At 42.1% G+C, this 26,156-nt stretch overlaps 2 protein-coding genes across 4 annotated transcripts; one reads left to right on the forward strand and one right to left on the reverse strand.

Annotated features, from left to right (window-relative positions):
* The first annotated feature begins 1,344 nt into the window (after positions 1–1,344).
* LOC108572812 lies at positions 1,345–12,224 on the forward strand. The gene is given in 4 exon segments (XM_017935123.1): positions 1,345–1,558; positions 8,952–9,451; positions 9,454–10,267; positions 11,969–12,224. Coding segments are annotated over 4 exon segments (1,572 nt in total). The 5' UTR covers positions 1,345–1,556.
* On the reverse strand, positions 1,934–7,943 carry LOC108572811 (trichohyalin). 3 transcript variants are annotated; one of them, XM_017935119.1, is made up of 8 exons: positions 7,562–7,943; positions 5,211–5,457; positions 4,546–4,836; positions 3,543–3,862; positions 3,184–3,427; positions 2,676–2,958; positions 2,325–2,613; positions 1,934–2,250 (listed from the first exon to the last, which is right to left on the reverse strand). In XM_017935119.1, exons 1-8 carry the CDS (start codon positions 7,730–7,732, stop codon positions 2,089–2,091), a joined length of 2,007 nt encoding a protein of 668 aa, XP_017790608.1. In that variant the 5' UTR covers positions 7,733–7,943; the 3' UTR covers positions 1,934–2,088. The 3 variants fall into 3 exon arrangements, with proteins under 3 accessions (XP_017790608.1, XP_017790609.1, XP_017790610.1); XM_017935120.1 differs by having other exon boundaries at positions 1,935–2,250; positions 2,676–2,880; positions 7,562–7,938; XM_017935121.1 differs by lacking the exon at positions 7,562–7,943 and adding an exon at positions 5,654–5,761 and having other exon boundaries at positions 1,935–2,250.
* Positions 12,225–26,156: the final 13,932 nt, after the last annotated feature.

Consider the following 26,156-nt stretch of genomic DNA (forward strand, 5'->3'; position numbering starts at 1 on the left):
TACGTATAAGTGATTAATACAAAGCTGCACTAGTTGAATCTCAAATATGTCAAAGTATAGCAATTTTTAGCATTCCTAATGTTGAAATGATAAATATATTTGCAAAAAGAAATGTTGGATTTCACTAAATTGTGCAACTATTGAAATCATTACTCGCTTAATATTCAGTATTCTATCAAATTGAGATGAAACGGATGGATATGGAAATTTTTACTGTCGTGTTGCTAGAAAAGCGTGCGTACAGTATTTGTTTTATAATTCTATATACGAATATAGAAATACGAATGCGGGTAAAAGAAATAAACGTTGATGAGTGTTGTCTTGCGAAGGACTCGGCGAATTAGCATATCGACGCTATCCGTCGCCGGTATATTAATAAAAAAGAAAGAGGTATATTTATTTGTATGTGTGTTTGGATGAAGTTCCAACGAGAAAATTACTGATTGACTTGAAAGTCGCAAAGTAAAACAGCTTGTTGACAATGTAAACTCATACTCTAATTATAACACCGAAAGCGCGCAATGAAACATATTCGACTATACCATTTCATAATATTAGATAGATAATTAACATTACGCTGAATACATGTACATTACATGAACGTTTTAATTTTTGACCTAAGCTACATTGAACGTAATGTCGAATGTTTTTATGTAAACGAATGTACATACGATTCCTTTTTTTTTCTTTTTTTTTTTTATATAATACTTTTCAGTTTTATTTTGTTAATGTGCATACTATGTGCATATTATGTGCGTATTTTGAGAGTAATAATAGCGATATCTAGCAATAACAGTTTAATTATCTGCACTTCGAAGCTACCATTAGGTCATAAATTCGTTGTATAATTGAAACGTCTTGCATTGTTTGTATCATCTGTATGAAAATGTCTCTCGGAAGACACGTATTACTCGCACTAAAATTCAGCATATTTTTTCAACTTAGCTGGCAGTGCAATGTTCTCGTACTCGTTCACGTCGAACTCTTTATGGCGAGTACGTTTTTATATTTCAAGCAAGTCTTAGGAACACTTAAGGTACGAGTACTGTTCTAAAATTACGACGCCACTGTATAGAATATGTAATCCACAGAAAACAATAGTGATATTCTGATTTTCAAATATAATTTTGACTTTTAAATATATCATTACCATCTTTACCCATTTACTTTTGAAATTTAGCATTTCTTTATTTGCTGCACTACCAAGTATGTCAACACAGCAAAATGGAAGAATTATCTAATAAACATGTAATTATAATAAAGCAGAAATTTTATATATTTGTTAAGAACGATAAATATTCGCGTGTAATATATAAGCTGTATGCGAATGAAATGTTTGGCGACATCAATGTGTAATAAGCATTACTAGGGATTTTGTCATATGTCAAGCGTGCGTTTCTTTTCAAACCACTTTAACGGGTGGATATAGTTTCTTTAAAGTCGTAATAAACACAGTTATTTATGTTATTGTGTAATCCAAATAAAATATCGTCGTTGAGAAATAAAGCTTGTACATTCTGGAAAAACTTGTTCGTCGATTAATTTCAGTTGCAAGCATGTGAGTGTTGTGTTGATTTTTAGTTTGTAATAACCTATTAGAAACTTTGTCGTCGACTAATAATTGTCTTTATTAAAAAATATTTAACAATATGATAGCAAAAGAAGCAATATTAATAGTCTCATACAAACATTTCTCACATCTGCAGGAAATAGTACGATCGATACGTAAAGCTTGTGTAGAAAATTTACATAATATTTCTGTCTTTTGTTTTGATCGATAGACACGTTGTGATGTTTCCTCTTTATTTCGTTGCGCATATAAAATATTTACCATAGATACTAGAGAAAACAAATAATCGCGTTTACCAATCGATACTAAGAAAAATGGTTCTATACTCTGCAATTGATTGAACAAAAATTCTGTTTAAGTGTAAGATTTTCTACAAAAGGCGTTTAGGTGAGTGTGTGTGTATTAGTTTGCGTGTCTGCATTTTCAGACATAAAATTTTCTATATTTCCATATGTAATACTTATATGTGTATGTATACAATTGTCCATAATAATTCTTAAATGTTTTTTCACATTAACTTAACCTAATTCTGCTAACACAGAGTCAAGGTCTTCTTGGAGAGTAAGACTTTCTTCTCGTTGTTTTCCTAAATCATCCTTCAGTCTATCGACTTGTGCCTTAAGCAAATAGTTACCCTTCTTTAATGCAGCTAAACGTCCTTCGTGCTTTTTAGCTTGTTTCTGTCAAAAACATTAGACATATAAAATGAAAAGATTCTTATATAACATTTTATAGATAACATTTGAACATTTACCTGTAAAACATTTCTTTGTCCTTCCAAGGATTGATCTTCATCTTCTGTTTCAGTTTCTTCTTCTTCAGATTCCTCAGATTCTGATTCTTCTTCAGATTCTGTTTCTTCATTGTCATCTTCTTCTTCATCTTTTTCATCTTCCTCAGTTTCTGACATTAATTTTGCCATTTTGTCAACTTCCTTCTGAAGATGTTTAAACTTCTTCTTTTCCTCTTTTAATAATTTCTGCTGCTGCTTTATCTGATCTTTCAGCGCGTGTCTTTCTTTCCTGGCGTTGACTGCTTTATCTCTATTTAACCAAAGCATCATTAATTTCCACTTTACATTACATTTCCATATATTATTACTCACCTGAAATTTCTGATTTTGGTCGTTAAAAGCTTGATCTCCCTTTGTAACCGTTTCTCTCCTGCCTTTGGATCTCTCTCATCTTCCTCCTCTTCACTTTCTTCTTCCTCTTCCTCTTCACTTTCACTTGGTTCTTTCTTATCTATGCTTTTCTGAGAAGCAATTTTTGCTACATCTTTCGCACTTGGACAACCAGCCAGTGCCATTCCTGAAACATGGTACCAAACTGCTTCGTCCTCTTCTTCATCTGCTAGTTCTATTATTGGTTCAGGCTCAAGCTCTTGCTCTGAATCCCCAAAGCGTTAAAGAAGCAAAATTAGTAAAAGCATCAGCGAATTAGTGCCATTAACGAAGGACTAGAGACATAGTTCGTCGTTGAAACATTTTGTTATACGCATTGTTAAAGCGTCGATAGTTTAACTGTAAATTGCTATCTTAAGCTCGATTATTATCACGCGTGTAATCTGCAGAAATTAATCGTTAAAGAGCAGTTAATTTCAATCTATCGTACCGGCTTTCATACGTCTTTCCAAAGTACTATACATCCTCTTCATTTCTTCTAACTCATTCTTAAGTTTGTCCCTCTCTTCCGACATGGACATATATTCTTTCTCATATTTCTCAGCGTCCTGTCGGGCTTGCTGGGCTTCTTTTTTCAACGATTCCGTAAGTTTCTCGTCGGACTTCCTCTGCTCTTGCACGTTCTTCTGAGACTTCTCACGTTGCACCTCGGTCTCGAGATTCAAAATCCTCGCCTGTAAGAAAGATTTCGGAGGATTCGGTAAATCGTTCGGATCCTCCAGCGTCAGTCCAAGGAACGAAAAAAAGGAAAACGAAAAAAAAAAAAAACAGGAAAAAAAGGAGATGTACTTGTAATCTTTTGTTCTCCCTTTCCAAAGCTTCCTTATTTCTAAGCTCTAGTGCAAGCATTTGTTTGGTACTTTGTAAATCGTCTCTCACGGCATCGATATCGTCCATATCATCGGAAATAGAATCGTCCGTGGGTTCGTCAGCCTTTTGCATTTGCTCCTCGATCGTCAGCTGCCTTCGGAATTTCCTCAGACCATCGAGCATCGGTTTCGATCGGTCATTCGTCTGCACTCTCTTTAGCTTTACACCTTGCTGAATTTGCTTCAGCAATTGGTTATGCATGTTCGATTTTTCAGATTCGAACACAAAGTGTTCATTCCCTATTCAGAAACACCCAATCAGTACAAGCTAGAAAAACCAACATGTTCACGGCCAACGTAATAATACAATACAATTTACAGGAACAATTTCTAAACGAATCTCGAAACACCCGCGATTCGTCCCTCGAATCGTGTGGAATCACTTCCTTCGAAGTGGCACACGTTGGAAAATAAACGCAAAATCGACAAAACAGAAACAAGGGGGAAGAAGGAGAAAAACGAGGAAGGGGATGTCGATAAAAACCCACTGAACACGAAGACAACAGTTAATTCAACGATAATAATATTATTCAAACCACAGACTAGAGAGGGGTTGGTTCCCTTTTGCAAGGAGAACGGGTTCGGAACAATGACTAACTCTACGTTGTACTACTACAAACAGGTCATATCACAGTGTCAGGAACAAAAGCTGATCGAGCCGAGTCTCGTTAACAATTTAATCAATTACACTCGTCGACGTGTATCGTATATACGTCCCTTTTACCGATCGACATTCACATAGGGGGGGTGGTGGTAAAAAGGGCGGTGTTTCACGAAGCAAAAGTGGGAGGGGGGGGAGAGACGCGACAAAACAAAAGGGTCTCTACTAGGCGACTAATCGACCAACACGACGTGAACCGGTTCCTCCTAAGAGTATCGCCCAAGGGGTATCTGTGTAGGATCGAAGTTCGATCGACGATCACCTGCTGGATCAGCTGTGGTAACCTTGTTCACCCTCTCGATCAAGGGCGCACTCCTGTCGTTGCACTTCACGTGCCTCAAGGTCTTTCCGCTTTCGACCTCCTTCATCATGCTCGCCCAATCGGGACGTTTCCTCGGTCTCTGCTTCAACATCTCCAGCTTCTGCTGTTGGTTGTCGTTCATCGGCGGAAGGTCCTTCAGGATCGTTCTGCTCGGAGGCGGTGGCGGTGGTCTCGGCGGTGGTGGTGGCGGGATCGCTGCCCTCGACGAACTTTTCGATAATGTCGGCGCACCTATTTATACGGAAACTTTATTTTTATCGTGGCTATATGACCGGTGATCACGGTGAAAACTTGATTTCGTGTCTCTCCTGTGCATTTTACGTGGAATGTTGTTCGAGTAGACTTTTTTGGGGGGGGGAGTGGGAAAGGTAAGTGATTTGTGGAATATTTGCATTTTACGCTACTCGACTCTCGTTTTCACTGGAAATCAAATGGCAGTGATTGTGTAGCACAGGTTTGGTAATTTTGTGGTGTTTTCCTGACGTATGTTGTGATTGTTCTTTTTATCTTTTAGGATTTCCTTGGAGTGTTCGATTGAGGAAGGATGTTTATAGAAAGAGATTGGATCGGTTGTTTTTTCTAAACGAGGAAGTTGATGCCGTTACCTGTGCTGCTCTCACTCTTGGAGAGAGGTATTGTGTCGCTTCGAGATCGAGACCTCTCGATTCGAACCTGCCGTTCGAGCTGTGGCCTCGAATTTGGCTCTTGTCGTCCATTCTCGCGGAGCTTCGGTGCCGGTTGACTGCTCGTATTCTTTTCGCTTTTAGGCTGCGACGGGATTATCGTGATCTTGCTCTGTTTACGCGGCTGAGGTGCATCCGTGGACGGTTTCGCTTCTGGCTTTGGTACACTCTAGAAAGCAGGAAACGTTTGGAATTAGGAAACACCTTGTCTACGGTTTTTTATTCGCATTTTTTTTTATTCACGTTGCTCTTTTTCTGGTAAAAAATTATCACGGAAATTTCATCTGATTTTAAACGTGTTTTTTTCTTTTCTCGATACACTTAGAACGTTAATTCTGTGTGGAGCGAAGAAATGATCGTTGTACCAGCAACATTTGCACGCCAGTTGTCCAGCCGACGCGTACTCAATTTTTCAAGCACAATCACTTCATTGTCCACGATCGACGAACATTTACTTCAGCTGCCTCTGCTATCTTAGATCAGCCTGTTACGACTACTTGCAAGACTCGTTGATTCGAACGCGTGGAAAAGGGAACAAAAGGATAGTATCTTCTGACGTATCGTGAAAGGTAGAGAGTCGCGTTGAAAAATAGATTTGAAAGAAGAAAAAGAAGGAGGAAGGGAGTGTACACCCCCTCCTTCCGATCTTCTCTATCCTCTAAAGAAAGAAAGTCTCGAGAATTCTCTTGGCAAGGTGTCGATGCTCGTTCGGTCGTCGTTTAAATAATCTAAATTCGTACTTGCCCACTTGATCGTTTCCAACCTAGAAACTTCGATCGACGTACTTTACGATAGTCTAGATTTTTTCTCTCTTTAGAAATAAACAACGTTTATCTGTTCGTTTGTGTTATTACGCGAAGAGTAATCGTGGCGTAGGTGGAGAAAAAGAATATTACGATAGCCGGTGAAACTGAAGATGTGTACCGGGGAGAGATTTTTCGTTGTAGAATTCGCGAATTCGGCGCAACTTATCGGTACATTTACGCGAATATAAACTCGTTAAGAAACTGGCGGAAGACGCAGCTGGCAAGACATTTGAAATAGAAACGCGTGTTCTTTAAATAATCGTGACCCAGAGGCTTATATGCGAGGACCCGCGAGGAGGCTAGCCTTCTGTCTCATCTCTCTCTCTCTCTCTCTCCTGTATCGAGAAAGTGAAATAAATCGAATCGATACGCGCGTATGTTGGTAAATAAGAAGGACGGTTTCGAATAAAATTCCTCCTTTTCTCGATCGTTCCGTTTCGTTCGATCTCCGCTTCGCAACTTTTTCGTATTTATTTTCGTTTCTCGTATCCTTGAACAAGCTTTTAAATATTATCGATTAACCACGCTGAAATGTTACTCGTCGTCAGGTTTCAAGTGTTTACGATTGAAGAAACACCGACGCAAAAGTTGATCAAATGACGTGTAGGAAATGAATAAACTCGATATTTTTGGATCTTTCCTGGATTTCACGTTTGTTGGAAAATTTTCAACCATGAATCTCGAGACTTGGAGAACTTCCTGCTGTGAAATATCGATTTGTAAAAGTGGTCGCCGAAGAACTCGTCGATTATCTAATCGCGTGGCGACACATGTAAACAATAATCGTGACGCGAAAACCTCTCACGATGTCTCCACGTGTCTTCGAGAACATCACGTTTTTCCCGTTTTCCCGGATAGATCGAAGGATGAAGTTTCGCGTTCCGCAGTTCCACCTTGGCTCCCCGCCAAAATATCGAAAATGTGCGTTTCAGAATCGTTACGCGACAGCGCGAAACGCAAATAAACAGATCAACAACGCGATATCGGTTCGTTCGAACATACGTCTCAACGTGGTTTTTCCATCGATCGAAGAAGCGTAAACGACGTTAGAAACATTCCTCGAAACGGCCGTTTCTTATTTCTAATAATAATGACACGCAGAAACAGAAATAGTCGGAATGCAACGCCCTTGTAAATCTCGCCCTGTCGAAATGTTTATAACGCAAACTTGTTACACGACACCTACACGGTGATATTAATAGCGAACGCCTTGGTGACTTTGAAACCCAATATCTGAATGGAAAAAGGCTGCACAAGTCCGACGTGACTTTTCGCCTCGCCCGCGTATCTAGTGGAATAGGTACGCGTTGGATCAGACACAATGCGTAACTCTGAGAACGCAGGATAGCAGAGATGGCAATTCTGACAAATTAAAACGAACTCTCGTCGATCAACTCTCGAATGGAAACGTCGAATACGATTCGAGAGTAAAATTGTAAGGAAAATTTCGAAGAAAGAAGAACTCACTTTGAGAGTGACTTGGGTGAAAGCAGGTGGTTCGTCTGATTTCCCTTTCGAATCTCTCCTCGAATTGAGCGTCCATGGTGCGGTAGGCATAGGCAGAGGAGTTGGACCATCCTTGACCCACGGTGGTCTGAAGGTGGTCCTCTGCGGTGTTTGACCACCGGCGCCAGGCATTCTTCTTTACTCTGTAACGTAGCTCCTCTTCTTCTTCTCTATTGCCTCGATTTTCTCTACCCGTCTGCGCGCGACAGTGCTCGAGGACCACGAGATCTCCTCTACTCGACGAAGAAGATCCTCACGAGGACGTGTACGATGCTCCACTGACAGACTCCTGGACGACGAAACGAAAAAGGTGGGGGATCGGTTTTACGTGGGAGGAAACCACACCGACGACCCACTTTTTTTCTTCTCAAAGACCCGTCTCACACTCGGCAAATCTTCCGGACTGTCCTCTCCGCGGTTCACCGGTCCCGTTGGACCGTTCGTGGAACCGAAGCTGTTGTAAACGCGACAGAAACCAACTGAACGTGATCCTCCCTGTTTTCTTCGGTCGATCCGCCGAAACCGATCGATCGATCGCCGCCTCGACGGTAATGTAACGAACGAGCGAAGTGGTTGAGAATTTTTGGGAGTCTGGGAAAGATTGAGACCTGGACCACACATCAGGGCCACGACTGCACCTCCCTAACCGCGTGATATTTTCGTCGGCGTGACGTCACACAGAGACGAAAGCTCGAAATAGAAGACGGTCCTCTTCTTCTAGGATGCTCTCGGTGACTCTCTCGATCTAGAGACCGTCTCTCCTCTACTCTTCTCGTCCTAACCAACGTGTGTCTATATACCACCGTCTGTTTACGATGCGCTCTCCTGTGTTGTTGCTGATCGACACGAAGGTCGATCGATCGTCGTTGTAGATCAGGGATGATTCGTGAGTTGATTCGGCCTAGTTAATACTTCGAGCGCCTTTAACTCTTTCAAGCGCAGAATTTTAAGACAAAAACAGACTCCAGTTGCACGGGAATTTTAATTATTAGGTGGGACATAAATAATCTTTCTTAATGTTTCAACGTGTTTCAAACGATGTTTTTCATCCCACTGTGCATATGTAAGTACTGAAAAGGTGGGACACTTTTTATCCCGCTATGCCCCAAAGAGTTAAACGCCCTAATGGTACGTCGAATATTGTTGTAGCTACTTGTAACAGATACTGTATCACCGTAATGGAATAAAGGATCGTTTTTTCGTTGTATCATTACTCCTGAAATGTGACATGTATTAGGTAGAATGTTGTTTTTTTTTCTTTTTTTTTACCGAGATTTTTCAACTTGTATTCATGTGTGCCTGTAGGAAATATTTCTGAAAGATCGTTACCGAGGCTTGTGATTTTTTAAAGGGTTGGGCGATACCGGGAGAAGCAATATCAGCTGGCTGCTCAGAAACACAACGAGACTTATCTGAAGTACGATTATTACCAACAGATCGCGAAATACTTCGAGCGGGAGTGTCAGATCGCCAAGCACTATGACTCGTGGAATTACAAGAGTCTAGACCCCAAAGGCGAGATTGAGAAGGCTAAGAAAGCGGAGAGACTCCGTGCCAGAAGGAATAAATTGAGGATTCTGTTGAAGGAAGAGGACGAAACGTACAGAGGGGAGTTGGAGGAACGGAAAAGAGTAAAAAGTCGACCGGAGGAGACGTCGTTGGAGCGTTTGAGGGAGAAACTAAGGGAGAGACGTGTCGAACAGAGTCTCTATCTGCCTAGAACTTGCAGAAGATATCAGTCGTATTTCGTGTGCCCTACACAATCGAACAGTTCACGTTGGAGTACGCTGAAAGACACCAATCTTCAGTATAACCATCCTTGCAAAGAATCGACGAATTTCGTCCAGCAAAGCCAGACAAATTTCCGCAGAGGCAGGACACCGCGGACTCGCAGGAAGATGTTTCTCATCATTACGCCAGCGAGGGTGAAAGGCCTAATTCGAAGTATTCAGCTCGTTACGCGCGCAGAAGCTTGGAGAATACCAACGTGAGATTCGAAGATGGCGAGTACACTTTGAACAGAACACCAAGTAGAGCTTCGCTCTCGTATGGACACATTTCTCCAAACGGAGACGATCCGGTTCTTGTAGATAACAAAGAGAACAACGAGAGTAGATTGTTGATCGATTCTGAGAAAGACAGAGTAACTACAAGCCGTCCTTTCAGCTCGGAAGAACAATTTCGTCTGCGCGATGCCCATAACGACGGCTTGGACCAAAATTCTATGGATCATTTGAGAGAAGACAGCGACATGTACAGGGTCGACAGCCCGGTGGAACACGACATGAAAGAGGATCAAGCGACGACGAGGAACGACACTCGGCAGTTCGAAGTGGAGAAAAGTATGCCGTGGCTGAGGATGATCCCTGGTGACAAGAACCTCTCGAAACCGATGTTTCTGTACCTGACTCACAAAGAATTGAAATGCAAAATTGAGGATTTGGCGAAGAGGGAAACTCATGCTTGTAACAAGCACTGCTGGGACGAGGCACTCCGATTGAGAGACATGAGGAACAAGATGGAACTGCTTCGCGAGAAGAAGCTGTACCACATGGATACTCTCGATATAGACGAGGATTCGAGGATGTTAGCATTGGTGAACATCGACAAGAGGGAAGCTGAGTTGACCGAACGAGAGAAAGTCTGCATGGATTCAACTATGTATAAGTAAGAATTGTTACAATTTGTATCGTTGTTCAGATAGGTATTGAATGGTGATCTACGTGTGGAGTAGATCGGTGAATCTGATTTGTTGCAATACCGGCACATGACCGTGAGAGAGACGGTGTAAGGGTCTAGGACGACGTATAACATCTTCTGCTTCTCAAATTAGTCGAACTCTGTCGATGTTGCAACCGAAAGCCATGAGTCATTCACGTCTCTCCATCTCGGTACACGCGCTACTACACGCTTACACGCATCGAATGTTTCGTAAATGCGTGCCAAAACGTTCGTCATCCTGCACGCCCTACATTCGTTCCTCGATAGATCGCAAATAGTACGACGGTCTGTGATTGTGCCTCTCAAAACGCAAACGCGTGGGCGCGAAGTTAGAGATGAATTATGACAGAGGAGTCCAACTGTCTTTGCGTACTTTTTTTCCTTTTTTTAATTTCGTCGAAACAAAGTAAACTTAATTCTGGGTCCATTTTTATTCTCAGAGATTTAACGAAATTTCTTGCAGTATTTTTTCTTTTAATGTGCTCAGGGAAGATGCAAAAATATGACCTCTGAGAACGCAAATGCGTGGGCAAAATTAGAGATAAATTATGACAGCGGAGTCGGTGTCTCTGCGTATTTTGTTCTTTTTTTAAATTTCGTCAAAACAAAGCAAACTTAATTTTGGGTCCATTTTTATTTTCAGAGGTTCAATGAAATCTCTTCCAGTGTCTTTTTTTCTTTTTTCTTCTCTTAATGTACTCCGCGAAGATGCAAAAATATTACCTCTGAGAACGCAAATGCGTGGGCAAAATTAGAGATAAATTATAATAGCGGAGTCGGTGTCTCTGCGTATTTTGTTCTTTTTTTAAATTTCGTCAAAACAAAGCAAACTTAATTTTGGGTCCATTTTTATTTTCAGAGGTTCAATGAAATCTCTTCCAGTGTCTTTTTTTCTTTTTTCTTCTCTTAATGTACTCCGCGAAGATGCAAAAATATTACCTCTGAGAACGCAAATGCGTGGGCAAAATTAGAGATAAATTATGACAGCGGAGTCGGTGTCTCTGCGTATTTTGTTCTTTTTTTAAATTTCGTCAAAACAAAGCAAACTTAATTTTGGGTCCATTTTTATTTTCAGAGGTTCAATGAAATCTCTTCCAGTGTCTTTTTTTCTTTTTTCTTCTCTTAATGTACTCCGCGAAGATGCAAAAATATTACCTCTGAGAACGCAAATGCGTGGGCAAAATTAGAGATAAATTATGACAGCGGAGTCGGTGTCTCTGCGTATTTTGTTCTTTTTTTAAATTTCGTCAAAACAAAGCAAACTTAATTTTGGGTCCATTTTTATTTTCAGAGGTTCAATGAAATCTCTTCCAGTGTCTTTTTTTCTTTTTTCTTCTCTTAATGTACTCCGCGAAGATGCAAAAATATTACCTCTGAGAACGCATTTTCAGAGATCTAACGAAATCTCTTCCATTTTTTTTTTCTTTTTTTAAATACTCAGCAAAGATGCAAAAGTATGGCCTCTGAGAACGCAACCACGTGGGTATAATAAGAGATAAATTATAACAGAGATGTCAAAGCGTCTCTACATTTTTTTTTTTTAACTTAATTTTGGTGCATTTCTATCTTCAGATATACAACGTGATCTCTTCGATCAAGCATCGTAATTTTTTTTTACTGAAAATGTGTTTTCTTCAATGTACACAGCGAAGATGCGAAAGCGCTATGGAAGAAATGGGTGCAAGAGGACGAGATGTTCGCTATCAGGGACGCACGGCTCGAGAGGGAGAAGTTGATGAACAGTTTGGAGAAGGAATGGCAGAATCTAGCGATCCGCGACAAAGAGAGGATCTCTCTGTCGTATCAGAGTGTGATGAACGACTCTGACTTGCAAGAGGAGCATAAACTATCTGCGGCGATTAACGCCAGTAGAATGAAGTCCTCCTCAGGTTCCTTGAAATAGGCCCTAGATTTCATCAGTGCCAAGCTTAAACAGCCGTTCGCGTTTCAATATTTGTAGTACACAGTTTTTCGCCGATAGTACATATATACCGTATACTGTTGGACGTATTTCGAGAAAATTTATGAGGAAGTTTCAGTCGTAATAAATTATGGTAGAAAAAAATATATAAAAAAAAAAAAAAATAAGATACGTTTAACAGTTAGCTGTTTTTTGTTAAGCGTTTATATAGGCTGCTTATATTTTCAACGAAATCAGCACTTGAATTAAAGAAAAAATGTGATACTGAAGCCGTTCCAGATTATAATTATCGTATTCGATGTTTTTAGCTCCTGAGCGTTATATGCAAGGAACTTGTGCTTGTATACTTGATTGACGAATTTATTTATAACTTGACATTCCGATTTTATCATTCTAGTCGTTACCGTACTAACAATATTTAAATATTGTTCTTACCTATTATCTTTTTCATTCACCTTCTTCGTTGCAGTCTTATTTAATTATATCACAAATGTTTAGAACGATATCTTGCTAATCGGATTGCTGGATTTTGTATTATTGAATTGAAAATAAAATGAACACGTTGAACGTTCAATCTATATCTTCATTCGACTTTCATCTCCCAAGTATTTCTGCATTGAAAAATTCAAATTCTATCACCGATATACGGTCAATCGCGTACTTAGTTTGTTGCGAATTTCAAATTTCCCGCGCGAGATCTCACGCCGATAAAATTCGAAGGTATTTTCCGCACGCCACGGGAGATGGCGTCGCGAGGCTGGCCAGTCGATCCGCGGAAATGGCGCGCTGTACTTGTGTTCGACGTTGCAAAATCGCATTTATTTATAATTATTGGTATTGTCAATGTGCGTGTGCGTGATAATTTGTTCAACAATCCCAGAAGACTCGAGAGTAACGATCGTTCGTAAAGAAGTATTCGTCTTTGTGTACCTTCGCGCAATTACGACAGATTTTCGACCCGTAAGTTTTTCTCGAGCAAAATTTTGACTCGTATTGTTGACTCTCAACACATGTACAATTCAAAATGAAACAACACTCGTCCTAATTGCTCCACCTCCTTTATTACCATCGGTAATCGTAGAACAAAATTTGATTACACGGCGCGATATAATATACACTCGAAATATGCATTATCATTGAACTGTACTTGAAAATACAACTAACGCAGCGTGGCTTCTTATTTCTTCATTGATAAACACACCGTAACCTGAAAAACACACGAGTCACGCTATCCTTTCGGGAAGTCACGAAGCGTCGCACGTGTTTCGCGAACGCGTATAAACAAACGCTTACAGCGGGTACCGCGAATTCGAGAACAGGACAGAGTTTTTTTCATTAGCACGTGGGGCGTGTAGTCACGAGTCAAAGCGAACAAATCGAGGGTGGCCAGCGTTGCCACTTTATTATTATTCCTATTCGGAACTGTTAATTAAAGAGGGGGCCACCGCCGTTTTTTCGTCTCGACGGTGGCGCGAAAGAATTTCCGTGGAATCCGCGGTAGCGTCGGCTAGGTGGTCGCCATTAATCCTCGAGCATACCCGGTGACAAGGACCAAATTAGTCGGCCGATCCGTCAAAAAGAGCATTTCCGTGGTAGGCGTGCATTATATCCGTCGCGGAGCGAGCGCCACATGGTGCCTCTTCGCGCGCAGACACGCTTGCGCCGCAGACGACGCGTATAATACATTTGTGTATGTACACGGTCTGTGCTTGCGCAGTCATCTTCAGAGTACACGACGGATAATGCGTTTGCATATACGGTGTAATTTAAACATTAACGCGTAAACACCGGCATTTTTACGATTGTTTTTTTTTTTTGTTAAATCTAGCAAAAAATTGATTAACAAATTGTCGTAAAAGAAAAAAAGGAAAAACGTCCGATAGGAATATTCGTTTTTCATCAATTTTAATAGGTACATTCGATGGGAATTAGACTCGGTCACGTCGAAGTTACGAACTTTCACGAGAATTAAAGATAACAAACTATTTTCGCGGTTTGAAAAACCCTCGGATAATTGAAGACACAGTTACTCTTGAAATGTAAAGGGAAGAAGACCAATCAACTTGAGTTACTTTCAATCACAATACGACCATCGTCGGAATATAAAGAACCACCGAATATTCATAAGCCAATCAACTTACAAATTGTACCTTAACCTCTTAACGCTCGCGTCCATGTCTTACACGTGCACAAGTAATCTTCGCAAAAGTGCAATTTTCTTTCATTTTTCATATGCAGCTATCGTATATAAATATTTCTATACTCCTAGAAAATATGCTCATTTTTGACCCACCAAATTGAGAAAAACGTGAACGTAACGGGGTTGGAATATTCCTCCAGCGAAAGCGTACAACTGTCTACCGTAACTCCAAAGAATGTGTATCCCCGAAGGAGAATAAATCCTTTTGTCGATCCGCGGGCAAAAAACGGTCCAAGTCCAACAAATTACTCATCATGTTCCCGTGTATTTTTAACGACCGTACAAGACGCGTCCGCGTGGTATTTTTCAGCTGGCCATCGATCTCGAATTTTGCGTGTTAACATTTAAATCACACCCACACTGTACGTCCTGGCCGAGGAGAAGTTGGCTAGAAAGAAAGAGAGAGAGAGAGAGAAATATAGTTTGTAATACGTGTATCGTGCGTGCAATGGCCCGTGAAAGCTGACTGTCTGCCCGGCACCCAGGAGAAGAGGGATGCAGCCACGCCAGCTATGTTAATTAAACGCGTTTCTAGCCCCCGCATAGGAAATCAGAGAAAAAAGGAGATGAGACGAGCGGTGCTCGAGGAGATGGGGCAACGTGAAAGAGGGTGCCGGCTAATAACACGTCCCGTACGACGAACGCACGCCACACGCCCGTCTTCTTCTTCCTCCTCTTCTTGCTTCTTCTTCTTTTCTCATTCTCCTTCCAACTATTCCTTTTTTCTCCCTTCGCTCTCTCCCCCCTCCCTCGCTTCTCTTCTCGATGCTAGAGTGTCGTAAGAGTACGCGCAACTGTCGGCTGCTTATCTTCTTCGATATTTCGGAGGAGACAAAAATTTGGTGAACACATGGGTGGGTTGATTGAGACGTTCTGGATGGCGGTGAAATTTAGGCTATTGATGTTGATATTTAATTTTTCTGTATGGAATTTATTAGTTACAATTAATTACAAAAGTGATTTTTAATCATTTTTCTGTATGTAGGTAATTAATTATGATTAATAGAATACGTGCTGAAATATTAAATATTAACAATAATACACTAGCAATAGCGAGCGTTTCGTGAATTAACGGACTAATAATTTTTAATCATTTTTCAGTATGCAGGTGTGTATTAGGTCGTCTCATGAGTTCGTGACAAATATTTCAATGGAAATTCGAGGAAAGTCTACAGCGACGATATAACGGTCTTACCAAAAGAATAGGAAGAATTTGTGGAATGAGAAGGCGGTTAGGTTCTTTTTATTAAATTTAAAGGTTCGTTAGAAATATCGGTCTAAATTATCAAATTCGACACGGACTTATGGGATGACCTAATAATACTCGATCTTTTTGCCATTATTTTCAATGACCCACCGAGATGGGCCATGTCAGAAAACAAGAGCATCGATGACCCACCTCTATCTCTACGGTCACATCTACTAGAACAAATGGAGATGAATTTACTAGGTTGATAAATATGAAAGGTCGTTTCTTTTTTTAAATGAAACTTTAGGTATTTTACATTGTGTTTCTTAAAAATATATATATTTAAATTAAAGTCAGACCTGATAAAAACAGTTGTATCGGTAAGAAAAATTAATTTCAATTTTCGATTTCATTTGCAAAACTGAAGATTGCCGAATTTAACTGATCTACGATACACCAGCTTTTCTTACTTAATACAGTATTAAAACAGTAAATAGCTGACGCTTAGATGCATAGTCAGGGAAAGAAATCGTACGTGGAGGAATTAAGAGGTTATTTAACCCTTTACCTTGTAACGACGAGTCATATCTACTCGTGGTGCAGGTTGTAGTCAAGACTTGACGAAAGAAGAATTGTATTTCTAATCAATTTTCATTTTAGCTCTAAATATAAATAGAATCTCAAATCTGACAGTTGCAGAATACAAATTGTATACAATATTTCGATCTTTTCTTATTTAACACCGTGTTAAAACAGCGAATAGTCGAGGCTGTCACACGTAGCAATTAAACAATCGTAAATCAAGGGGCGAAGGAAAGAAACCATTAGACTTTTTAGCGTCGATTTTTTTTGCACACTATTTTATTCACGTTTTAAGAATATTCGCCATTTTTTTTTAAACTGAATTACGAGTTGTTTAGTCGACAGGTTCTTTTAGAAAAAAGTGTCCTACTGGCTGATACGATGCTGGTTATTCTACTTATCGGGAACGAACACGCCGAAAAGATTCTTGATTTCTATGAATGTGGCTATGGTGTGAACCTAACCATATGCTAAATTTATCTCTTCAGCAGTTTCCGTCGCACGTTTTCCAAGTTTAAACTTATATAAAATATTACGGGAATATCGCCATTATTCATCACGTCAGATAATAGTGTCCAAACAATTGCGTTGTGAATCATTTTACTATTCAACACACGCGTGCTGCAGCAAATTCCTTCTTCTTCGCTATTGTGTATGAAAATTTATGATCTGACGAAAATTTTAACATATCGTCTCGGATCGCCAGTTTCACCTATTGAAAGAACATCGAACGAACATTCGCACCAACGTAATATAAAAAAAAAAAGACTTCGAAATTAGAATGATCAACGAAAGAAAAATCACCTTGCAATTTAATCTATCAATTCTAAAATCCTTTATACCGACGGGTTTAGTTGTTCCACTCTGAACCGCCAATATTTCTTCATCCCGCGGCCCCGAGATTCGTTTTGGAGAACGGGCTATTTTCTATTCGGGGGTGAGTCGAAGTAATTACGGTGTGTCGTATGGCGCCTTTGACGGCGCCTTCCACTTGTTTGTGTACAAATAAAGATCAAGGCACTTTGAAATTGTTTTCCCTTCGTTCACGAGCCACACACCGTCACATTTCTTCTCACTTTCTACGTATAAAGTGTACGACGTCAATTATCAACGATCCTGTAGCGCATGCGACACGACGCGATACCCAGAAACGAACTTTTCAATTATCCCCCTCCGGTGCAATCCCGTTACCGAATTCTTAATCGTTAGAAGCAGAAAGAAACCTCGATAAGATCGTGCCACGAGAGAAACGATTAACTGAAACGTTATTAGGGTGTTTCTGTATGTATCTACGTTGCACGGACATTACGTTGGTTCCGGGCGTGAACAGGCGCGTAAACAGAAAAAACAACCCGGTGTCAACTAGGAGAGAGAGAGAGAGAGAAAGGAGAGTTACTTTAAAGGGACCGGTAGTAAAGTTACGCCGGCGACAAATTAGTCGGCCAATAACGAGTCCGAGGGGTTGAGTTGGTTGGTTTCACGGAAACGCAGCCACGGACCACGTGGCTGCTCCCCATAAAGGGAAGCCAATGAAGACAGCATATGTCTGACAAGCGTGCTTAATCATCGGGGAAAATTTTCTGTCGTCGACAGATTAACAGTTGTCCTCTCACTCTCTCTCTCTGTGCTCGCCGCGACGCGGTGCAAAGCCACTTCTACTAACCACAACTCGACAGATTCGATTCCTAACGTTTCACACACATCACCCCTCCCCCTTTCCCTTGTTTCCCTATCTCACCGACACCGCAATATCACCTTCGTTTTAACGACGATTCTCTCGATCGTAACTCCACGGTGTTGTCTCCCTTGTCCTTTTTAGAAGTTCCGCTAACTTTAATGCTTCCGCGAATCGAGCCCACCTGAATGGGAACACCCGTTCGCGTGCAATTAAGTATCGATTCGCGCTTGCAACAAGACGAAGAAGAGAGGGGAAGAAAAAAGGAAGGAAAATTAAATAAACGCATAGCCGCGAGAGGAGAAAAAGGGCGAAGAGATTAAGAGGCAAATTGTGGTATAATCGTGCCTCTGGAGCGGAGAGCGCATTCGAGGAAAATTTCGATCGCAATTTTGCCCACTTTAAACTCAATTTGCACGCATCCACGCGGCCTCCCCTTGGGAGTTCCAAGAGTCTCTCTCTCGCGGTACGGTGTAACGAAACGCGGTATGAAGTTGTCCGAGCACACGCATGTTGATGATGCGTTAATTCTTTTTTCCTTCTCCGTCTTTGTCCACGTTCTCTCTCCCTCTCTCTCTGCCTCTCTCACTCTGTCGAGTTTACGTACGCACGAATCGGTAGAGGGGGAAAATTGATTCGATTATTCGCGACGAAACGAAGTGAACACCGTGGTATTATGTAAATTTTTGTTCATTCGGTGTTTCTGCCCGGAGAGAGTTCATTATACGCTCTATGAAGCTTGGCCGAAATGCAAACGGTAAATCGCGATTATTGGCCGCGGTATTAAATAACCGTTAAATAAAATAATATATTATAATCGGGTGTATCGCCTTCCTAGTGTTCCGACGCGCGATTTTAATCGCGTTATCGGCTCGATAATTGAATAGGACGAACGAGTGTACGATGAAATCGATGGGAAAGGACACAGGCGACGGTGCACCTTTGCCGCCAATTATTTCCTATTTTCTCGATTTTGTATCGTTGTTCCCATTGAGAACGACGAACCTTTTGTCGAAACGGTCGCGCGAAAGACACGGTTTCGTTGATCCGCGACGGTACGCGACACACGTAGCTTCCCTTCTTTTTTTTTTTTCTCAGATACCAGAGAGGACAACGAAGCAGTTTCGTTGGAAAGTTGGCGAATCGTTGCCAGAAGCGAGGCACCGCGATAGATCTTCATAGGGAAACTTCGCGGCGAGTTGCGCCGAAAATTTATTCTCTTCGTTATCGCGAAGTTTCTCGTCGGCCTTGAAGCTTGATCGCATCCCTTTGGCGACGATACTAAAACCGGTCAGAATCGTACGTTCAAATTCAGGAATTTTTTGAGAATATCCGGCGGATTCGTAGAGTTTCCAGAGATAAACGATCGAAGGGAGTAAAATATTCTTCAAATATGCCTTCTTCTGTTCTACGCTTCATTATTTTTAGCGTGAAACGAAGATTTACAGATTAGAATTTCTGTTTTTTCAATTATCATTTTCTTAACAAGTCTCATTCTCGATGAAAAGAGAAGCATTCTCTTTATTTGTTACCTCGAAACGATCTTCTCACGGAGTTCATGCCGAGATAATTAAAGCGTGTCTTTGAGGACGGAACGGAATAAAAATACACGCAACGTGATTTTCGCGAAACAGTTTGCGGTCGTTCGAACTTGCTCCGTTTTCAAGCTCAAACGAACCGACGATTTTTTCCCCCTCCTCTTGTCTTCTGTTCGTTATTATTTGGAACATTAGTCACGTTCGAAGTCGCGACTATTTTCCCGGTGAACAGGTTCGAGGACGATTTCAACGTGGCTCTCGAAGCACGTTGGTGGTCGTGATCCCACGCAAACGACAGATTTTCCGTTTCGTTCCGTCGAAGACACACACGGGGCAGAAAGAAAAGTGGACTTTTTCATGCGTACAACACGGAGAGAGAGATGGTAATTACACCTTGCAACGCATAGGGGACATAAATTGCAGACCGGGGATTATGATTAATTGCCGCATCGATAATGATTCATTGTCGCATCTAACGATACTTCACCGGTAACATCTTCCTTAACGGAGAGCTATAATTACGGGTGAAGGACGGTGACCCCCCGATTTCGAGGCTCTTTTCAATTTTCAGATAAAGGCCTGAATTATCCGGATGAAAGAAAAGGAGCGTTCGATTAAACGCTGTGTGGAGCTGGTTATGTAATTTTTCTGCCGCTGGATCCGGCTCTGTAAAGGGCTATCAGAAAATTCAGCGGAATTCTGAGAGAATATTTTTGCAAGTTTGTTCTCGACAAGCTCGTAGGATTTAGGTGCTCGGAGCACCTTATATTGGCGAGGATAGTTAGGAAATTCTGGTGACTTTGAAGTGTTTTTAGATTTCGGATTATTTTACAGTGCGAGTCGTTGAACATTCGTCGTGCGAAATCAAGACTATCAAGAGATGGTTCAATTTGATCCTTAATCCCACCCTACATTATCAGGAAATGTTTGGAAATTGTAGTAACCTTTGGAGACTTTTTAGGTTTATAATTATTCCACACTGCAAATTATTAAACATTAATCGTGCCAAATCAAGACTATCGAAAGATCGTTCAACTCGATCTGACAGAAGACTTTTTAGATTTCTTATCAATGCACACTCCAAATTATTAAACATTCCTCGTGTAAAATCAAAATAATTCATTTCGTATCGACAAAAGATCGTTCAATTCGATCCTTAATTCCACCTTATGTTATTAAGCAAAGTTTGCAAATTCTTGTGTTTTTGAAGACTTTTTAAATTTCTGATTACTCCATACTACAAGCCGTATCAAGTCAAGACTATCAAAAGATCGTTCAATTCGATTCTTCATCCCACCCTACATTATCAGGAAAAGTTTGGAAATTGTAGTAACCTTTGGAGACTTTTTAGGTTTCTACTTATTCCACGCTGCAAATTATTAAACATTAATATCAAAAGATCGCTCAACTCGATCCTTCGTCCCACTTTATATCGTCGGGGAAAGTTTGGAAATTCTAGCGACTGAAGACTTTTTAGATTTCTTATCATTGCACACTCGAAATTATGAAACGTTCATCGTGTCGAATCAAAATTATTCATCTCGTATCAACAAAAGATCGTTCAACTCGATTCTCGATTCCACCTTACACTACCAAGAAAAGTTTGGAAATTCTCGTGACTTCGAAGACTTCTTACCCTCCCGATTATTCCACACTGCAAGTCGTTAAACATTCATCGTGTCAGTTCAAAATTACTCATCCCCTATCAACAAAAGATCGTCCAACAGGATTCTTACTTCCATCCAGAAGAATATCTCCAACGGAAACAACTTTCCAGCGGCTGCCCGTTGAGGTATCGACGGTAATACGTGCAGAAATGCTCGGTACCAACCTTCAATCTGATCCTCTAAAATCGTCGGAAAGCTGGAACAAGCGCGAAAACTGCGTTCCGCCGGGCTGATGGTCGGGTGTTCAAAGAAAAATATATTTATAAAATTCATGGCAGACGTCTGGCTCGGTTAATCGGTTTCCCGAGGACGTTGATCAATTTCGCCTAGAAAGAGGAGAGAGATAGAAAGAGAAAGAGAGAGCGAAAGGCCAGGCCGATGCGCCCTCCGAAAACTTCCCTCGACCGCCTTCACCCTCTTCATCATCGCCTGCTGTCCTCTCCTCCTCCTCCTCCTCCCATGCCAGGAGGCATCTCTTTTCCTCCCAATGGCCCCGTTTCGTTTCATCTCGTCTCGCACCCATTCTCTTTCTCTCCGGTCCCTCCTTTCGGAGTCGCGAAAAAAATGCCCCTTCGGGCAGGACTCTCTCTCTCGTAGCTTCCGTCGTTCCGAGATGCTCGAGAGGCATTCCCGCCTCCGCCACGGCCTCCCCACGTCAATGCCGCCACCTCCACCTTTTCTCCACAGTCTCTCTGCTCTTTCTGCTAAAGACACGCAAAGTGAACGCGCGTCTCTCACTGGCTGTGCTGCAAAAGCACGCGGCCCTATGCTATACCTGGGGAGAGCAATATCGGTCCTCGTGCATTCACATATACATATATATATATACACACACACGATAGATAGAAACAGAGAGGAGAGAGAGAGAGAGACGTGGAAAGCATCGATGGATGAAACAGAGACAGGAATATACCGGGCATAATATACGTAAATACGGATGCAGCGGCATTGCACACGTATATATATATATACGTAAGAGTGCATGGGTTTTCTTCTTCTCTTGCTCTCTCGAGGCTGTTATGTAGAAAAATAAGTACATGGAGCCACCTAGGCACCCAGCGTGAAGAACAGAGGGTGAAAGAGAGAAAAGGGACGCGGTATGGATGAAAAGGAAGGAGAAAGAACGAGACACATCGGAGTCCTGCACTCTCGGCCCGTTCACCACCTCCTTCTCTCACTCTTTCTCCCTGTTTCTATCCAACTCTCCCTTCTTTCTCTCTCTCTCTATGTGTCCTCTGCCGTGGTTCATCCGTGTGTTCGCGTGTACCTACGTGTTTCATGTTAGTGGCCCGTACGCTCGTCTTCGTCGCCCGGCTCGCGCCTCTGTCTGCGTGCACGTACATTAGGTACCTGCACGTATATATAGGTACCTATCTATAGGTACCAAATGGTAAATGAGAGGGTAGACGCGAGGTCCGGACGCCCGCAGCTAGCGGCGACCCAAAGCTTCGTCTACCGCGGGGCTGTATGTGCCACCACACGTACCGGGTGATCTTGAAACCTGCACTTTTTTATTCGAGAACGTTGTTACACGGGCAACGTGATCACCTTCGCGCGATCAATTTCTCTCGATCCTCTCGATCGTGGAAAGAACGAGACACTTCTTCGCGCTGGGTCTCGATGACGAACGTTCCGAAATGAATTGTGCGCCTGCGAACGGTACGAAATAAAGAGGGACTTTTTACCGAGCTATTCTTTTTAAAATATACACGTAACGGATGAATTTTTCTTCTTTTTTTTGTCGCTTCTCTTGCGTACGTATTCAATGCGAAAAATTGGATAAAATAACGGCGCGGGGGAGGGAAATGTTTCCTCGTGGTATTTTTGTTCGGTTATCGATCGAATGTTATTTGCGGATTGCATTTTCCCTCGCATAGCACACTAATTCCCGCGTAATAGTAATAGTCACCGTTTCAAATTTATTCGTTTCAAAGTTTTAATAGACGCGCGGAAAATGTATATTCGCGGTCCGATTTGCAAAGCCGTTCGTATCGATAGTTAATCGGAACCCGGGCGGGAAACGTTTTTCGAAGGCAGCGAGCGAAAAAACTGAAAAAAAGAAGAGCGACGAGAGAGAGAGGCAAGAAGAGTGAAGTTCGCGGTGGAAATGTTGTAAAGTCGTTTCGGTATAGGTCGGCCGAGGCACAGTCAGAGATGAAAAATTTTCTATATCGCGAGCTATTATCGTTGCTTTAACTGTATTCACCCGGCGCGCTTTTTCAATCGCGCCGCCGGCTGTTGAGTGCATTTTGTTCGCAAATCGGAATGGAACGACGACCGAACTGGGCGGTGCAGAGGTGAGAGAGCGAGAGGGAGATGGGAGAAAAATTGCTACGGTTGCACGAAATTTCATATTTTCCCGCCGTACGATAGGCGATAATTCAGAGGCGGAACGAAAGGTGCGTCGCGTGATAACGATTACGCGATAACTCGAGGAAAATTGTGTAGAGAGTGCATTGTTGAAAAATGTCACGCATGGGGTGAACGGAAATTACTCGGTGATTATGCGAAATCATCGATGAAATACCGCCTACAGTTGTAGCGTTCAAGAAGGACTTGCCGTTGCAGTGACAATATACACCACATATATCGAACGTCTCAAGTTTGACATGGCAGGGGAAAGAAAGGTAGAAAGAAAGAAGGAAGAAAAAACAGAGTTTAATATCCATTGAATGCGGCACAAGTGGCGCGTGGGCGCGTTGATATTTGCGAAGTCGTACATTCGACGACGAAGCCCCGGAAAATTTCTCCTAGTATCAGTATTGTCGCCATTCTGTACGCACGTGCGAGTCACCGTAGGGTTTTCTCCGTGCGACGAGAATGAAACCGATGTCGAAGCTGTAAGATGTAATCTCGCCGACCGATCTTCCGAATCGCCCTAGCGATTCGAATTGATTAAGTCCTCCTACTGGCTTGCAGATCTGTTGTTGTACGTTATGGCAAATCGCTTTTCATTCAATTCACCCAACTCCGATTACGCAAACTTCCCAATCGGTATCGAATCGAAACGAGAATAATTAAATTCGAGACGTGTGATTTCCAGCTTTTCTTTCCTTCTTTCACTGCGAAAAGATTAGACCTCTCTCTTCTTTTCTAATTAGCTGAAATTGTATACACCCGTTGCATGGTTTTCCTTTTATCGCCAAGTCAGATACGCCGCGTATGGCGGATGACTGGAGTCCTTCACACAGGATTCCAGGACGTTGCTTAGAAGGATCCTTTTTCTCTGGTGTATACTTGAAAGCGGCTGTGTTGCGGTGATTAGCAGAAACTCATCACTCGACGGCGCTCGGCGAAGCACGTGCATCGCGATTTCGCATTCTCGGCCATTCTAGCGTCACTGACTTTCAGCCTTTGACGTTTCAGAATCCGAAACAATTAAGAATGAATAATAAACTGGCCGAGTCAAAGGAAAGAACCGGCCAGCCGATGCTTCATTTGCACGCGCATCCGTCTCTCTCCTTTCTTCCTCTCGCGATTTCAATCGCGAACATGCACGCGAAACTTATCAAAGGGACGGATACCGTTCGTTTCTGTCGATTATGGTTGCTCGTACGCCAAATGGATATGCGTATCTGCGTATTTTAATCATTCTTTGTTTTTGTTTTTTTATTCATATTTCGTGCCTACGGTAGTTTCAAAGGGGATAAAATGGGTAGGAAAGTCGTAGAATTTGACGACGTCTCGGTGCTGATTATTATGCACGGTTTACGCGAAATCGAGTATGGTTGCTCGTTCGCCAAACGGATATACGTATCTACGTTTTTTAATCATTCTTATTTTGCGACTTTAGTAGTTTCACAGTGGATGAAATTTATGGAAAAATCGCAGAACTTGACGACGTCTCGGTGCATCTTACTGTGTTCCTTATTATTATGCACGATTTCCGCGAAATCGCTTACGGTCGCTCCTTTGTATATTTTATCCTTATTTTGTGACCTCGGTAGTTTCAGAGTGGATAAAAATTTGCGGAAAAATCGCAGAATTTGACGACGTCTCGGTGCACCTTAGTGTGCTCGTTATTATTACACATTAGATTTCGCGGAACGGGGTTAGCGTTTCCGCTGAAGGCTACCAGCCGAACACCTGTTATCAGTGGTTCCGCGCTATTCGACATTACACGGGCCTCTCTGTTATCAAACGCACGGCTCGTAACCAGAGGCGAATCTCGCGGCATTTTAAATCCGTATTGGACGTACGGCCCGCCTGCGTGTAATTTAAATTGCAACGGCGACGAAAGGCGAAACGAGCTACCCGCGACAAAAAGCCACCACGTCCAAAAGCCACGTTTCGTTCTTCGTCGTATATTCACGCGTGTATTATTGTTCTCCCGTCGGTTTTAGCAACAATATGATAAAACCCGAACGTGAATTCCCACGAAAACCCAGAATTTTCCGAAAAAAGTCGAACTGGAACAGCAGCGAGAAGTTTTCTACCGAACCAACTACCACCGTTCGCGCTTCGTCGATTCTGTAAATAAAAATTCTACCGGCTGCATTATAAATCTCCGTGGGTCGCGCAAATAATCGCCGGGGCCAGACTACTATGCTACCGGCGAAGAAACCAATTAACCCAGCGATCTCCTATTTTTGATTCGTTCGAACGTGTTTCGGCCCCCGAACGCACCGTCGCGTCGTTTCATCGTTCCTTTTAATCGAACCTCTGGAAGCGAAATACGAAGGAAAAGAAAAAAAAGAGAAAAGAGCCGAAAGGAACCTCGACGAACCACGATTCGAATTATGAATTAGACATTCCTCTACTCCTCTAGTTCTGGTGTGGTTCTCGTGAGGACACCCGGTATAGAACGACCCGTGTTCCCGTCCACGAACACAGCCGAGCCAGGCCGCGGACTATATCGGTGTAAGAACGGTCGGTCGATGGGATGAGAGAGAGAGAATCGTCGTCCGGACCTCACGTCTACCCACCGAGTTGATAGGTTGTTCGAGCGAGAGAGGAGGAACGAGTGAACGAAGGAGCGAGATGGTCGAGTAGCGAGGGTGGGAAAGAGAGCGGTGACCGCGGATGGCACGTGTCGGAGAGAGATGGATAGAGAGCGCGAACGA

Source organism: Habropoda laboriosa, unplaced genomic scaffold (assembly GCF_001263275.1).
Source record: "Habropoda laboriosa isolate 0110345459 unplaced genomic scaffold, ASM126327v1 scaffold22, whole genome shotgun sequence".
Lineage (NCBI taxonomy): Eukaryota > Metazoa > Arthropoda > Insecta > Hymenoptera > Apidae > Habropoda > Habropoda laboriosa.

Coding starts and splice junctions, on each gene's coding strand:
- LOC108572811 (XM_017935119.1), bottom strand. CDS start 7,732: ATGCCTGGCGCCGGTGGTCAAACACCGCAGAGGACCACCTTCAGACCA. Junction 4,837..5,210: donor CAAGAGTGAGAGCAGCACAG/GTAACGGCATCA, acceptor CCGTATAAATAG/GTGCGCCGACATTATCGAAA. Junction 2,959..3,183: donor GGAAAGACGTATGAAAGCCG/GTACGATAGATT, acceptor TTGGGGATTCAG/AGCAAGAGCTTGAGCCTGAA.